The 13,109-nt window shown below is 53.4% G+C and overlaps 1 protein-coding gene across 2 annotated transcripts in view; it reads left to right on the top strand.

Moving 5' to 3' along the window:
- The window catches only part of LRP5 (LDL receptor related protein 5), a 113,498-nt gene that overhangs the window by 30,070 nt on the left and 70,319 nt on the right, over positions 1 to 13,109 (top strand). For both annotated transcript variants that reach the window (XM_082628425.1, XM_082628424.1), the window contains exons 2-5: positions 672 to 1,068; positions 6,660 to 6,857; positions 11,534 to 11,730; positions 12,699 to 12,830. In XM_082628425.1, the coding sequence (XP_082484551.1) occupies positions 672 to 1,068; positions 6,660 to 6,857; positions 11,534 to 11,730; positions 12,699 to 12,830 (924 nt within the window). The remainder of the gene's footprint in view (positions 1 to 671; positions 1,069 to 6,659; positions 6,858 to 11,533; positions 11,731 to 12,698; positions 12,831 to 13,109) is intronic.

Genomic DNA, 13,109 nt, shown 5'->3' with positions numbered 1-13,109 from the left:
TTTGTTCCTCTCGAAGCCTTATCTTACCCTTCTGTAAAATGGGTGAACTGTCACCCACAGCCCAGGCCTGTGTGCCGAGAGCCCAGGGGGCCCAGAGAGGAGCCTGCCCAACTCTGTGTGCTGTGTGTGACCTTCAAAGAGCCATCAGCCTGTGAGGAGGTGCACTCTTTATTATCCGTCTGTACCTGCGTGGGGCAGGGAGGGGTGAGATTAGGGACAGATGTTCTTTGGTGGCCATCTCCTCCTTGCAAGAGGTCAGAATGCCCAGCTCGGATGTAGTTGTTACATCCCGGTGTTTGATCTTTGCCGTGTCCCTGCTGCCACAAAGAACTGTAGACGTGACATAATGATGGTGGTGGTGGGAGTGGTGGAGCCCCGGAGACGGTCCTGACCTCGAACCCTCCGCGCGTCCTCCTGCCCTGCAGAGGAGGGGCCTGGGTGGGACACACGGTGATTTCAGGAACTGCAGCACTGTCTGCTGCGTTGAAAGAGCCTCTGAATGGGTGGCTGGGCCCGCTCAGGTGCCTTCCCGGCAGTGGCTGGGGATGGAAGGAAGGAGCCGGGAGCCTTGGGCACGGGCCGGGCAGGGTCCGGGCACCTAGCCCCCCGTCCTGGGCTGTGCGGCCCGCGGCTCAGCCTGCGGTCCTCACGGTTTGCTTCTGCCCCCACAGCCTCGCCGCTCCTCCTGTTTGCCAACCGCCGGGACGTACGGCTGGTGGACGCCGGCGGAGTCAAGTTGGAGTCCACCATTGTGGTCAGCGGCCTGGAGGATGCGGCCGCGGTGGATTTCCAGTTCTCCAAGGGAGCCGTGTACTGGACGGATGTGAGCGAGGAGGCCATCAAGCAGACCTACCTGAACCAGACGGGGGCTGCCGTGCAGACCGTGGTCATCTCCGGCCTGGTGTCGCCTGACGGCCTGGCCTGCGACTGGGTCGGCAAGAAGCTGTACTGGACGGACTCGGAGACCAATCGCATCGAGGTGGCCAATCTCAATGGGACGTCCCGGAAGGTCCTCTTCTGGCAGGACCTGGACCAGCCGCGGGCCATCGCCTTGGACCCCGCTCACGGGTAAACCCAGTGCCTCTCCTCCCTGGTGCGAGCGGGTGGGGTCGTGATTTCCCTCTTGAACTTACCTGAGCCCACGTACCTTCTTTAGAGAAAATGCGGCAGTCTTAAAATGAGTTCGCTTTCAGAATTTGTTGTTGTTGAGAACGATTTCCCCTTGATACCCTGTAGTGTTTTTTTTTTTTTTTAAACTCGCTGCCTCTGAGGCAACTGATGTTCTTGGCTGTGGATTCGAATCATTAAACGTCTCAGATGTGTGTGTGTGATGGTGTCCGAGGAGGTGCGAGCGCTCTGACAGGTAGAACTCACACCTTTCACTTCCTTTATGACTGCATCAGCTGAAAACGGGTGGAAAAAGTGAAACTCCTTGTCCAGAAGTGGAACTTGCTGCAGATGGTTTCTCTTGTGTCTTCTGGAAGCCCTCTGCTTCCCCCTGCCTCCCAGTCTGGCTGAGCTCACGTGACCTACGAAGGCTCAGGGCCCAGCCATGAGTTCCAGGTGGGGTTTTGTGAGTGGCGGCAAAGCTAAGAACATGTGCAGAGTTGAAGGCTGGGATGGAGAGATTGTGGGGAGATGACCGAGCTGCCTAGCCAGGCCAGGCTCATTGCAGACTTTCATGAGCGGAAGCTGTTTGTTTGGTCATCCCTCAGCCCTCTATTCCCTCTTCCTGCCACCTGGGAAGGCCACACTCTTAGCCAGGCTGCATCAAGCCAGGCACCTGCCTCCTGGCCGTGCTCGACCCACTGCTGTGTCTGCCCACTTCTCTGCTGTTCGTGTGTCAGAAATGGCTGTTGGGCATCTGGAACAGAAACACCATAGGACTCTGGGTTCTGGTCTTGATGCCTCTGACTTGCTGTTGCCCCTGGCAGTGGAGGGGTGGTGACACTGGCCGCACTGCCTGCAGCCCAGGATGGAAGGGCCTCTCAGCCCGCCTTGATGCTTGGTTGGGAAGTGCTCAGTTGGGAGGTGCTTGGTACTTGGTTGAGAAGTGCTTAGTTGGGAGATGCTTAGTACTTAGTTGGGAAGTGCTCAGTTGGGAGGTGTTTTGATGCTTGGTTGGGAAGTGCTCAGTGAGGAGGTGCTTGGTACTTGGTTGGGAGGTGCTCAGTTGGGAGGTGCTTGGTGCTTGGTTGGGAGGTGCTCAGTTGGGAGGTGCTTGGTGCTTGGTTGGGAGGTACTCAGTTGGGAGTGCTTGGTGCTTGACACTCGGTTGGGAGGTGCTTGATGCTTGGTTGGGAAGTGCTCAGTTTGGAGGTGCTTGGTACTTAGTTGGGAGGCACTCAGTTGGGAGGTGCTTGATGCTTGGTTGGGAAGTGCTCAGTGAGGAGGTGCTTGGTGCTTGGTTGGGAGGTGCTCAGTTGGGAGGTGCTTGGTACTTGGTTGGGAGGTGCTCAGTTGGGAGGTGCTTGGTGCTTGGTTGGGAGGTGCTCAGTTGGGAGGTGCTTGGTACTTGATTGGGAACAGTCGTCTTCACGCTCACACCCAGGCTGGCTTTGCCTGTAGCATCCCTAGGAGTTGGTCCGTCTCTGGCTCTGTCTTTTCTTATTAAATGTTTGAAATCTTCTCTGATCTTGCCTCTGAATTCTTCCCCCAGATCCTGCTGGGATCACACCCCTGCCCCTGAGGCAGAGTTGACTTTGGTGTTGATGCCCTGGGCAGGATATCTGAGGCCCCAGCCTCTCCCCCGCGTCTCCCGCCGCCCCAGTGATGTGTCTGATGCGTGATGGAGCAAAGCGGTGGTGCCAGGTGTCCCACTCACCAGATCGAATGACAGTGATAACGCTGGACTCTGGTCCCAGCTTCATCTGTGGTGTGGTCGAGGTTAGCAGTGTCCGCTCCGTCCCCTTAGACGCTGTTGCCCAGGAGGGCAGGACTCCAGGCCAGTGCACAGGGACCATGGGCAGCAGCCCACTCTGCCAAATACTGGCCCGGCGGTGGTCCTTGCCATGAGTTTGAGCTGAGTCCTGGGGGCAGGACTGCTGTCCTGAGAGTGGGGATAGTGGGCTTCATTCTCTGTCCTGGCCACAGACTCGCGTCTGCAGGGAGCAGCACTGCCTCCTCCCGGCCCTGTTGGAATCTCCGCTGTCTCCGTGTGTCCTCTTGTGATGCAGCCTTTCTGCCTCACAACTAGGGTCCCTCCTCAGATGAGGGGATACTGCCCCTGATGCGTCATCAGGAAGGAGGGTTCTCGGTCTGAACGTCCACCTCAGGGTGCACATGACCAAGAGCCCCATAGCCAGGAGGACCCACAGACCCCAGGGCCTGGACTTGGTCGGGTTCAGCAGCACGGGTGGCAAAGGGCAGGTGTCCCGGCAAGGCTGGGGAGGCACCTCCGCTCCCAGCACTGGCTGCCCACTTGGGTGGCAGAGTGGGCTCCAGGGAGGACTCTCTGGCCCTGAGGACCCCGGGCCGGGAAGACATCAGCCCAGCGCTGGGGGGTGGCCCAGGCCTGTCCCAGCCCACGAGGGGCTGCTGTGGCTCCTGGGTCTCGAGTTAAAGCCCGGCTGAAACCCAACGCCCTCTTTAAAATGCAAAATGGCCCTTCCCTAAAATAACACACAACCACAACCGCAGCCAGCCTCTGCCCTCTGCGCCGAGACCAGGCTGCAGGGCTTTGCTTCAGGAGTTGATTTTCCTCCGTGGAGCTTGGCTGGGCCTGAGGCAGCGTTGAAGGCTCTGAACGAGCACATCCACGCCAGCTGGGCTCTGGGAACAGGGTGGCTTGCAAATTCCCCATTTAAGGAAACCAGCCGGGCCTCTGTTATGAAACCCGGGGGAAAGAATTTGAATTATGCTCCTCGCGGAGGTCTTGAGCCTGCACATTTTCCGGCCTTTCCCGTTGGCCACCAAGAAGCGTTCAGGGAGCATGTGAGTGGATGGCTCTGAGATTGATTCTCCTGATACCTTCTGGGCAGGCGGCAGGAGGGCTGGGCTCTTTCCAGGCTGCTGGGGGTGGGAAAAGCACAGGGAGAGAAAGGTGGTGCACCAGGCCGGCGGGAGCCTTTGCTGAGCTGGCCGACGGCACCTGCGAGCCTCAGGTGCCCGGAGCCTCAGGTGCCCGGAGGTCACCACCACCCCAGGCGGGGGGGTGGGTCAGTCAGCGGCCAGACTCTGACCTCAACCGGAGAACCGTGTTACGTTCCCAGAGCTTGTGACCTGGGGCAGCGCAGCCTTCCGGAGCCTCGGTTTTCTCACCTGTCCAATGGGCATAGTCCCTGCGTCACTTCTTCAGCGGAGAGCAGAGTGGAGAGCTTGTTGGAGAGGTGTTCTGAGTTCTCTGTCCCCATGGGGGCTGGAGAGCAGGGGAGCTTGGTGACAATGGCGGGGTGTGGTTGGCCCCTCGCCGCACGTGAAGCCCCCAGGAGCTCATTATCATCATCTGTCATAACCCGTCTAGCAGGTGGCAACAGTGCCAGCTCCGAAGTGACACCCCTCTGGGATGGCCACATGGCCCCATGAATGGGGGTGGCCCTCGGAGCTCCCATCTCGGGGGAGTGGCAGCTTGTGTGCCTGTCATTTTCTCTCTCCTGCTGGACAGAGACCCCCACCAAAGGGCAAGGCTGGGCCTGTTCTCCCCATGTGCCTGATGACTTTGCTGGTCCCTGGTGGACGGCAGCTCAGGCTTTACCGCTGAAGATGTGGAGGCGGAGAGCAGGAGTGGAGAAGGAGTGCGGTGAGGGGACTTGATCGGTAATAGAAGCAGCTTGAAGGGAAGCAAGCCTATGGGCCCAAGGAACTAGGACGTCTGAGAAGTGACCTGTTCTCACTCCCACCATGTCCCACGGCCCCGCCTCTCCCCATCTGGGCTTGGGCTCTCTTTCCTGGCAGGCCCTCCCATGATGGCACAGGTGGCTCCCAGGAGCCCCCTGCCCTCCCCTTGCAGGCTGACTCCCATCTGCCTGTCTCTAAAGCAGCCACCAAGGCTGAGGGTAATGGGGTTTGTTGATTGCTCAGGACTGATCTGTGCCCACTCCAGGAGGGGGTGTGGGAGCAGACACACCACCTGGAGAGTTTCATGGACCTCGAGTGGAGGGGGGGTTCCTCAAAGGGAAATCCAGGCACTGTCCCCCTTCTCTGTGGAGAGACACTAGTGGACAAAGTAAAGTGAAACAGGTCTGCCACCCCTTGTGCCCCGTGGCTTGTCCACCGCCGACTGGGCCAGAAACCCAAGGGACTCATGTCCTCAAGGCTGGTGCGGTTCCCTCTGCTCTCCACTGAAGAGCCATGCTGAGAGGGCGCCCTGCCTGGACATCTGGGCACTGGTGGGGTTTGAACCCATCAGCCCAGATGCCTGCATATTATTTCTGCTCCTGGGAAGGGACATCAAATAAGGAAGCCTCTAAGGAGGCGGAGGTTTCTGGCTGGAAACTCTAAGAACATGGTTAAGCAGAGCTGAATCACCCACAACCCACCCAGAATAACTGGTATGTTTCAGTGTATACCTCACCTACGCATTGTTGTTTTTAACAGACTTCATTTTTTTTTTTTTTTTTTTTTTGCGGTTCGCGGGCCTCCCACCGCCGCGGCCCCTCCCGCCGCAGAGCACAGGCTCTGGACGCGTAGGCCCAGCGGCCATAGCCCATGGGCCCAGCCGCTCCGCAGCACGTGGGACCCTCCTGGACCGGGGCACGAACCCGTGTCCCCTGCATCGGCAGGCAGACTCTCAACCACTGCGCCACCAGGGAAGCCCCAGACTTCATTTTTTAAAAGCAGTTTTAGGCTCACAGAAAAATTGAGAGCAAGTTACAGAGAGTCTTTTGACAAAGATTTAATGTCATGTATCCATGGTTGTATTATCCTACAGAATCGTTTTGCTACCCTACGAATCCTCTGTGCTCCATCAGTGCATCCCTCCCCAGTCCCCGGCAGCCCCTGATCTTTTTCTGTCTCCATAGTTTTACCTTCAACAGTGTCGTATGCGGGAACCATAGAATGTGTAGCCTTTTCACGTTGGCTTCTTTCACTTAGTAACATGCATTTAATGTTCCTCCGTGTCTTTTCATGGCTTAATAGCTCATTTCTTCTTAGCACTGAATAATATTCCATTTTACATATTTTAATTGCCTTTTAGAAGTTCATTTACAGCGTTTTCATAGTAGCAAAAAATCAGAAGCAACGCAAACGTTCCATGTGGAATCACTTAAATAATTTACCGTACTATATAGCCATTAAAAGAACAAGGAAGATTTTGATTAGTAAGAAGAGGATACCTGGAATATGTTGCTAAATGAGAACAAGTGGAAACAAGTATATTTGATTATGCAACTTTGATTAAAAATTAATATATTACAGGGAATTCCCTGGCAGTCCAGTGGTTAGGATTCTGTGCTTTCACTGCCGAGGGCCTGGGTTCAATCCTTGGTTGGGGAACTAATAAGATCCTGCAAGCAATGTGGCCCAAAAAGAAAAAATTAATATATTACTGACTGCTTAGAAAGCAAATTGGAAGTAATGATACCCTCGGCCCTAAACGTTGGGCGAGATTTCAAGGCAAATTCACTGTCTCTGTTTCATACGCTTGCATTCATATAGACAGAAAACAAAAACAAAGCAAAAACGAGCTCTTCTCATCGTGCTTCTGTCCTCCTTGTTAGGTACATGTACTGGACAGACTGGGGAGAGATACCCCGGATCGAACGGGCAGGGATGGATGGCAGCACCCGGAAGGTTATCGTGGACTCGGACATTTACTGGCCCAACGGCCTGACCATCGACCTGGAGGAGCAGAAGCTGTACTGGGCGGATGCCAAGCTCAGCTTCATCCACCGCGCCAACCTGGATGGCTCCTTCCGGTAAGTTCCATCCGGCTCTGGGCCCCCACCTTCCCCACAGGGTCCTGGCCAGTCCCAGCTGGGCGTTGGCTGATCCTTCTCAACTCAGGCCAGTGGTCTTACACCTGGAACCCTGGGGGCCTGAGGCCTGCAGGCCTTTTCAGAGCTGAGATCCATAACAGTGCACACACCATGTCTGACATCCCACCCAAGCAGGGTCTGGGGTGGTATCTGCATCTATTTTATAGCAAAATGTAGAATGCTCATTCTAAGTGGGATTGAAAAGGCTATAAAGAGCCCTACATCCAAAGCAGTTTCATGGCTCCTCAGGGTGTGAACATTGAATTAACGTAGGATCCAGCAATTCTGCTCCTAGGTTTATGGCCCCAAAGAATTGAAAATTGGTATCGAAATAAATACTTGTACACAAATATCCGTCGCAGGAGCATCCACAATAGCTAAAAGGTAGAAACAACTGAAATGTCCACCAACAGATGAGTGACGGATGGATAAGCAAGATTGTGGCATATCTGTATAGTGGAGTGGTGCTCAGCCATAACAAGGAGTGAAGCACGGGTGGATGCCACACCATGGATGGGCCTTGAAAACATGCTGCTAAGTGAAAGAAGCCGGACACCAAAGGCCACATATCGTGTGACTTCATTGATGTGAAAAGTCCAGAACAGGCGAATCCTTAGGGACAGAGGGCAGACTGCTGTTTCCAGGGGCTGTGGGGGGAGGGGAGATGAGGAGTACCTGCTTGGTACGTTCAGGGTTTTCCAGTGGGGATGGAAATGTTTGGGAAATAGCTGGTGGTGATGGTTGCACATTGTGAATGTGCTATGCAGCCCTGAATTATTCACTTTGAAATGGTTAATTTGGTGATATGTGAATTTCACCTCAAGACATTTTTTGTATGTTTGGTTTTTTTTTTCTTTTAAATTTATTTATTTAATTAATTTATTTTTGGCTGCGTTGGGTCTTCGTTGCTGCGCACGGGCTTTCTCTAGTTGTGGTGAGTGGGGGCTGCTCTTCGTTGCGGTGTGCAGGCTTCTTACTGCGGTGACTTCTCGTTGCAGAGCACGGGTTCTAGGCATGTGGGCTTCAGTAGTTGTGGCAGGCAGGCTCAGCAGTTGTGGCTCACAGGCTCTAGAGCACAGGCTCAGTAGTTGTGGCGCATGGGCTTAGCTGCTTCGTGGCATGTGGGATCTTCCAGGACCAGGGCTCGAACCCATGTCCTCTGCATTGGCAGGTGGATGCTTAACCACTGCACCACCAGGGAGGTCCTGTTTTTGGTTTTTGATTGCGATATAATTGGCGTTATAACATTGTATTCATTTTAGGTGTATGACATTGTGATTTGTTGTGATTTGTTATATGTGTATATTGCAAAATAATGACCACAATAAGTTTAGTTAACATCCATCACTATACAGAGTTACATTTTTTTCTCCTTGTGATGAGAACTTTTAAGATCCACTCTCTTGGCAACTTTTTTTTTTTTTTTTTGTGGTATGCGGGCCTCTCACTGTTGTGGCCTCTCCCGTTGCGGAGCACAGGCTCCAGACGCACAGGCTCAGCGGCCATGGCTCACGGGCCCAGCCGCTCCGTGGCATGTGGGATCTTCCCGGACCGGGGCACGAACCTGTGTCCCCTGCATTGGCAGGCAGACTCTCAACCACTGCGCCACCAGGGAAGCCCTCTTGGCAACTTTTAAATATACAATACAATATTGTTAACTATAGTTACCATGCTGTATGTTACATCCCCAGGACTTACTTATCTTATAACTGGAAATTGGCACCTTTTGATCCCCTGTACCCATTTCGCCCACCCCCCTCCCCTGGAACCAGGGGTTCTCTGTATCTCTGAGTTCTGTTCTCTGTTCTCTGTATCTATGAGCCTGGGTGTTATATATTTTTTTATTGAGTTATAATTAACATAAAATATTATATTAGTTTCAAGTGTAAAACATAGTGATTCAATTATGAAATGGTCACAGTGAGAACAGTTAACCATCCATCACCAAGCAAAGTTATTATAGTATTATTGGCTATATTCCCTATGTGTACATTACATACATCCCCATGACTTTTTTTTTTTTAAGATTTGATTTTTTAAAAAATTTATTTATTTTTGGCTGCATTGGGTCTTTGTTGCTGCGTGCAGGCTTTCTCTAGTTGCGGTGAGCGGGGGCTACTCTTCGTTGCGGTGCACGGGCTTCTCACTGTGGTGGCTTCTCTTGTTGCAGAGCATGGGCTCTAGGCGCGTGGGCTTCAGTAGTTGTGGCACATGGGCTCAGTAGTTGTGGTTCGTGGGCTCTAGAGCGCAGGCTCAGTAGTTGTGGTGCACGGGCTTAGTTGCTCCACGGCATATGGGATCTTCCCAGACCAGGGCTTGAACCCGTGTCCCCTGAATTGGCAGGTGGATTCTTAACTACTGAGCCATCAGGGAAGTCCCCCATGACTTATTTATCTTGTAGCTGGAAGTTTGTACCTCTGATCTCCTTCATCTGTTCATCTGTTCCCCTACCCGCCCCCTCTGGCAAACACCTGTTGGTTCTCTGTATCTATGAATCTGTTTCTCTTTTTTTTTTTAGATTTCACATATAAGTGAAATAATATGGTATTTGTTTTTCTCTGTCTGAGCTTTTTCACTTAGCATAATACTCTCTAGGTCCATTCATGTTGCCACAAATGACAAGATTTCATTCTTTGTTATGGCTGAGTAGTATTCCATTGTGTGTGTGTGTGTGTAAATACATATATATATATATGTACACACACACACACACGCACACACACTGTCTTTTCTTTATCCATTCATTTCATCTCTCGACAGACACTTAGGTTACTTCCATACCTTGGCCATTGTAAATAATGCTGCAGTGAACACAGGGGTACATATATCTTTTCAAATTTGTGTTTTCATTTTCTTTGGGAAAATACTCAGATGTGGGATTTCTGGATCATATGGTAGTTCTATTTTTAGTTTTTTTTTTTTTTTTTGCGGTATGTGGGCCTCTCACTGTCGTGGCTCTCCCGTTGCGGAGCACAGGCTCCAGACGCGCGGGCTCAGCAGCCATGGCTCACGGGCCCAGCCGCTCCGTGGCATGTGGGATCTTCCCGGACCGGGGCATGAACCTGTGTCCCCTGCATCGGCAGGCAGACTCTCAACCACTGCACCACCAGGGAAGCCCTATTTTTAGTTTTTTAAGGAACCTCCATGCTGTTCTCAATAGTGGCTGCACCAATTTACATTCCCACAAACAGTGCACGAGGGTTCCCTTTTCTCCACATCGCTGCCAACATTTATCGTTTCTTGTCTTTTTGGTAATAGCTATTCTGTTCTTCCTCTTCTATGTTTTGGAATAATTTGAGAAGGATAGGTATTAACTCTTCTTTAAATGTTTGTTAGAATTCACCTATGAAGCCATCTGGACCTGGACTTCTGTTTTGGGGAAGTTTTTTTATTCCTGATTCAATTTCATTACTAATTATCGGTCTATTCAGATTTTCTGGTTCTTCACGATTCAGTCTTGGAAGATTGTGTGGTTCTAGGAATTTATCCATTTCGTCTAGCTTGTCTAATTTGTTGGTATATAATTGTTCATAGTATTCTCTTATGATCCTTTTTAGTCAATAAATCTTTTAAAAAAGTGACATGAAGAAAACAGGGAAGAGGCAATGTCAGGTCAGGATGGGAAAGAGCAGGAGTGTATGATTTTTGGTTGTTCAGTGATACCTTTTGAGTGTGACTCCCTCCTCAGTGCTGTACCGGGGACTGAGGACATGGTGGTGACCACCCATCCACAGCGTCCACCTCAGGAAGCCTATAGTGGGGCGTGGGTCATTAAACCAGATAATCGCATACTACCAGCTGTGTGAATTATGATTCTATTACCGTCGTCCATGATCTCATTAAAAACAAGTTCTCGGGGCTTCCCTGGTGGCGCAGTGGTTGAGAGTCCGCCTGCCGATGCAGGGGACACAGGTTCGTGCCCCGGTCCGGGAAGATCCCACATACCGCGGAGCGGCTGGGCCCATGAGCCATGGCTGCTGAGCCTGTGCGTCCGGAGCCTGTGCTCTGCAATGGGAGAGGCCACAACAGTGAGAGGCCCACATACTGCAAACAAACAAACAAAAAACAAAAGCAAGTTCTCATTTGCTGGGTGTTATAAATACACAGATGAGAATAGCTTTTTTTTTTTAACGCTGATACAAGTTTAATTTGCTTTGATGATATAAATTATTGACATCATAGGTATGAGCAAGTATCAATACCTTTGGTCCGATTTGTGTTATGTTGTTAAAGCATCAGGACAGGACAGGTATGCTTCTCAACAGCTTGTTGTCACCAGGTGTGGCTTCCTCCCTGCCACTTTTCTTCCTTCTTTCTTCTCTGTGAGGCACTTTGGCAACAGCCCCCCTTCAGGAAACGGGTTAGACAGGGAGCAGCTGGGTGTGCAGGGCCCCCCACGTCACTGTCAGGGGTGGCAGGAGGCTGGCTGGGTCTGGAAGTTGCCCTGTGCACCCTGGCAGAGGGTTCCTGGGATGCCCTGGCCTGGTCTCACACTGCTCCATCACTGCTCCTGTTGTCCTGTGATGGGTCAGCAGTGACAGTGGAAGGCTTTCAAAATGGGGAGCACGATGGGGACCCCCTGACGGCTCCTCCACCCGCCTCCCCCACCCCCACAGGCAGAAGGTCGTGGAGGGCAGTCTGACGCACCCTTTTGCCCTGACGCTCTCTGGAGACACTCTGTACTGGACAGACTGGCAGACCCGCTCCATCCACGCCTGTAACAAGAGGACTGGAGACAAGAGGAAGGAGATCCTTAGCGCTCTCTACTCGCCCATGGATATCCAAGTGCTCAGCCCAGAGCGGCAGCCTTACTGTAAGTCGGAGCCAGGCTGGGGGTGGGACAGGCTGGGAGAGGCCCCTCTGCAGAGCTGGTGTCGGGGTTGCTTCAGGCAGGGCCCTGCCCCAGCGGTCCTCAGGGGTGGCAGAGGGATTCCCAAGGAAGGTTGCCCTGTTTTCAAGGCCCAGTGGAAGTTACGTGTTTATTCATGAAAAAATCTGTTCCAAGTCAAAGTTCTCAGCCTGGGATCCCCATGGGGTCGTGGCAGGGGTCCCTGATGGTGAAAAGCTCCTGTGACAGGCAGCCAGCAAGCGGGGCCAGGGCCTTGGGCTCACCCGCTCCCACGAGGACCACCACCTGTTCTTACAGGGCCACCACTGGTTCCCATGGGGACCACGGAGGGGGGCGGATTCTGGCCACCGTGCTGTTGAAGGTTCCAACTTTGTACTTCAGAATGGGCTCCCAGGGGTGGGGCTCCCTGGAGTTGTTTTCTGGGGAGAACATCGTGGTCCTTACACGCAGGTGGGTTTAATGCTTTACATTTCATGGGTACCACCCTCTACCCTGTCCTGGGCAGAGTGAGATGCCAGGAGTATTTGTCAGTTCATTTGCACGTTGGTTGTGCAAGGGCTTGGGAGAATGAAAAGCATTGTCATCAGCTACCAGAGGCTCGGCCCAGTGGCCAGGTGTGGCCACCAAGCTTCTGTGCGGAGCCCGTGGGGTCCAGGCATGTCACAGAGATAAGACGGGCCTCTGCTCCTGGACCCCCCCGACCCAGGGCCTCACCTTACCACGCAGGCAGGTCCTGGGATCCTGCCAGGGAGGGCTGGGGACAGCCTCCGCAGAGGAGGTGTCCTTCGAGGGGCCGTGACGAAGGCGGGGTTCCTTGTGGTAGGAGATCGGGAAGAGGGGGCAGGGCGGGGAGGATGCCCACACTGGGAGTGGTGGGCGTGGGTGTCTAGGGCCCCTTCCAGAACCTTCTCCCGTCTGCCCCGTTTCCCCAGACCACACGCGATGTGAGGAGAACAACGGCGGCTGTTCTCACCTGTGCCTGCTGTCCCCGAGGGAGCCCTTCTACGCGTGCGCCTGCCCCACTGGTGTGCAGCTTCAGGACAACGGCCAGACGTGCAAGGCAGGTGAGCCAGGGAGCGGCTGGCGGGAGGGGCAGCCTCCAGCCTGGGTGCCCCACGATCTGCTCTCCTTGGGGAGGGGTTCACGCGGCCCGGGCTCTGAACGCTGGCAGCCCAGCAGCCGGGATGCAGGTCAGGTCTGGGCTCTGCTGCCTGATGGGCGAACGACCTCGGAACGCAGGTTCCCGTCTGTAAGACGAGGTCGTGCCAGATGGTCAGAGACCCCGAGTGACAAGCGCGCTGCCGGCATGCGCAATCGCACCCTAAAAGCTGGCTGCCTTTAGC

Source organism: Mesoplodon mirus (genome assembly GCF_964341445.2).
Source record: "Mesoplodon mirus genome assembly, chromosome: 7".
Classification (NCBI taxonomy): Eukaryota; Metazoa; Chordata; class Mammalia; order Artiodactyla; family Ziphiidae; genus Mesoplodon; species Mesoplodon mirus.
This window is presented reverse-complemented; position numbering and strand designations above follow the sequence as displayed.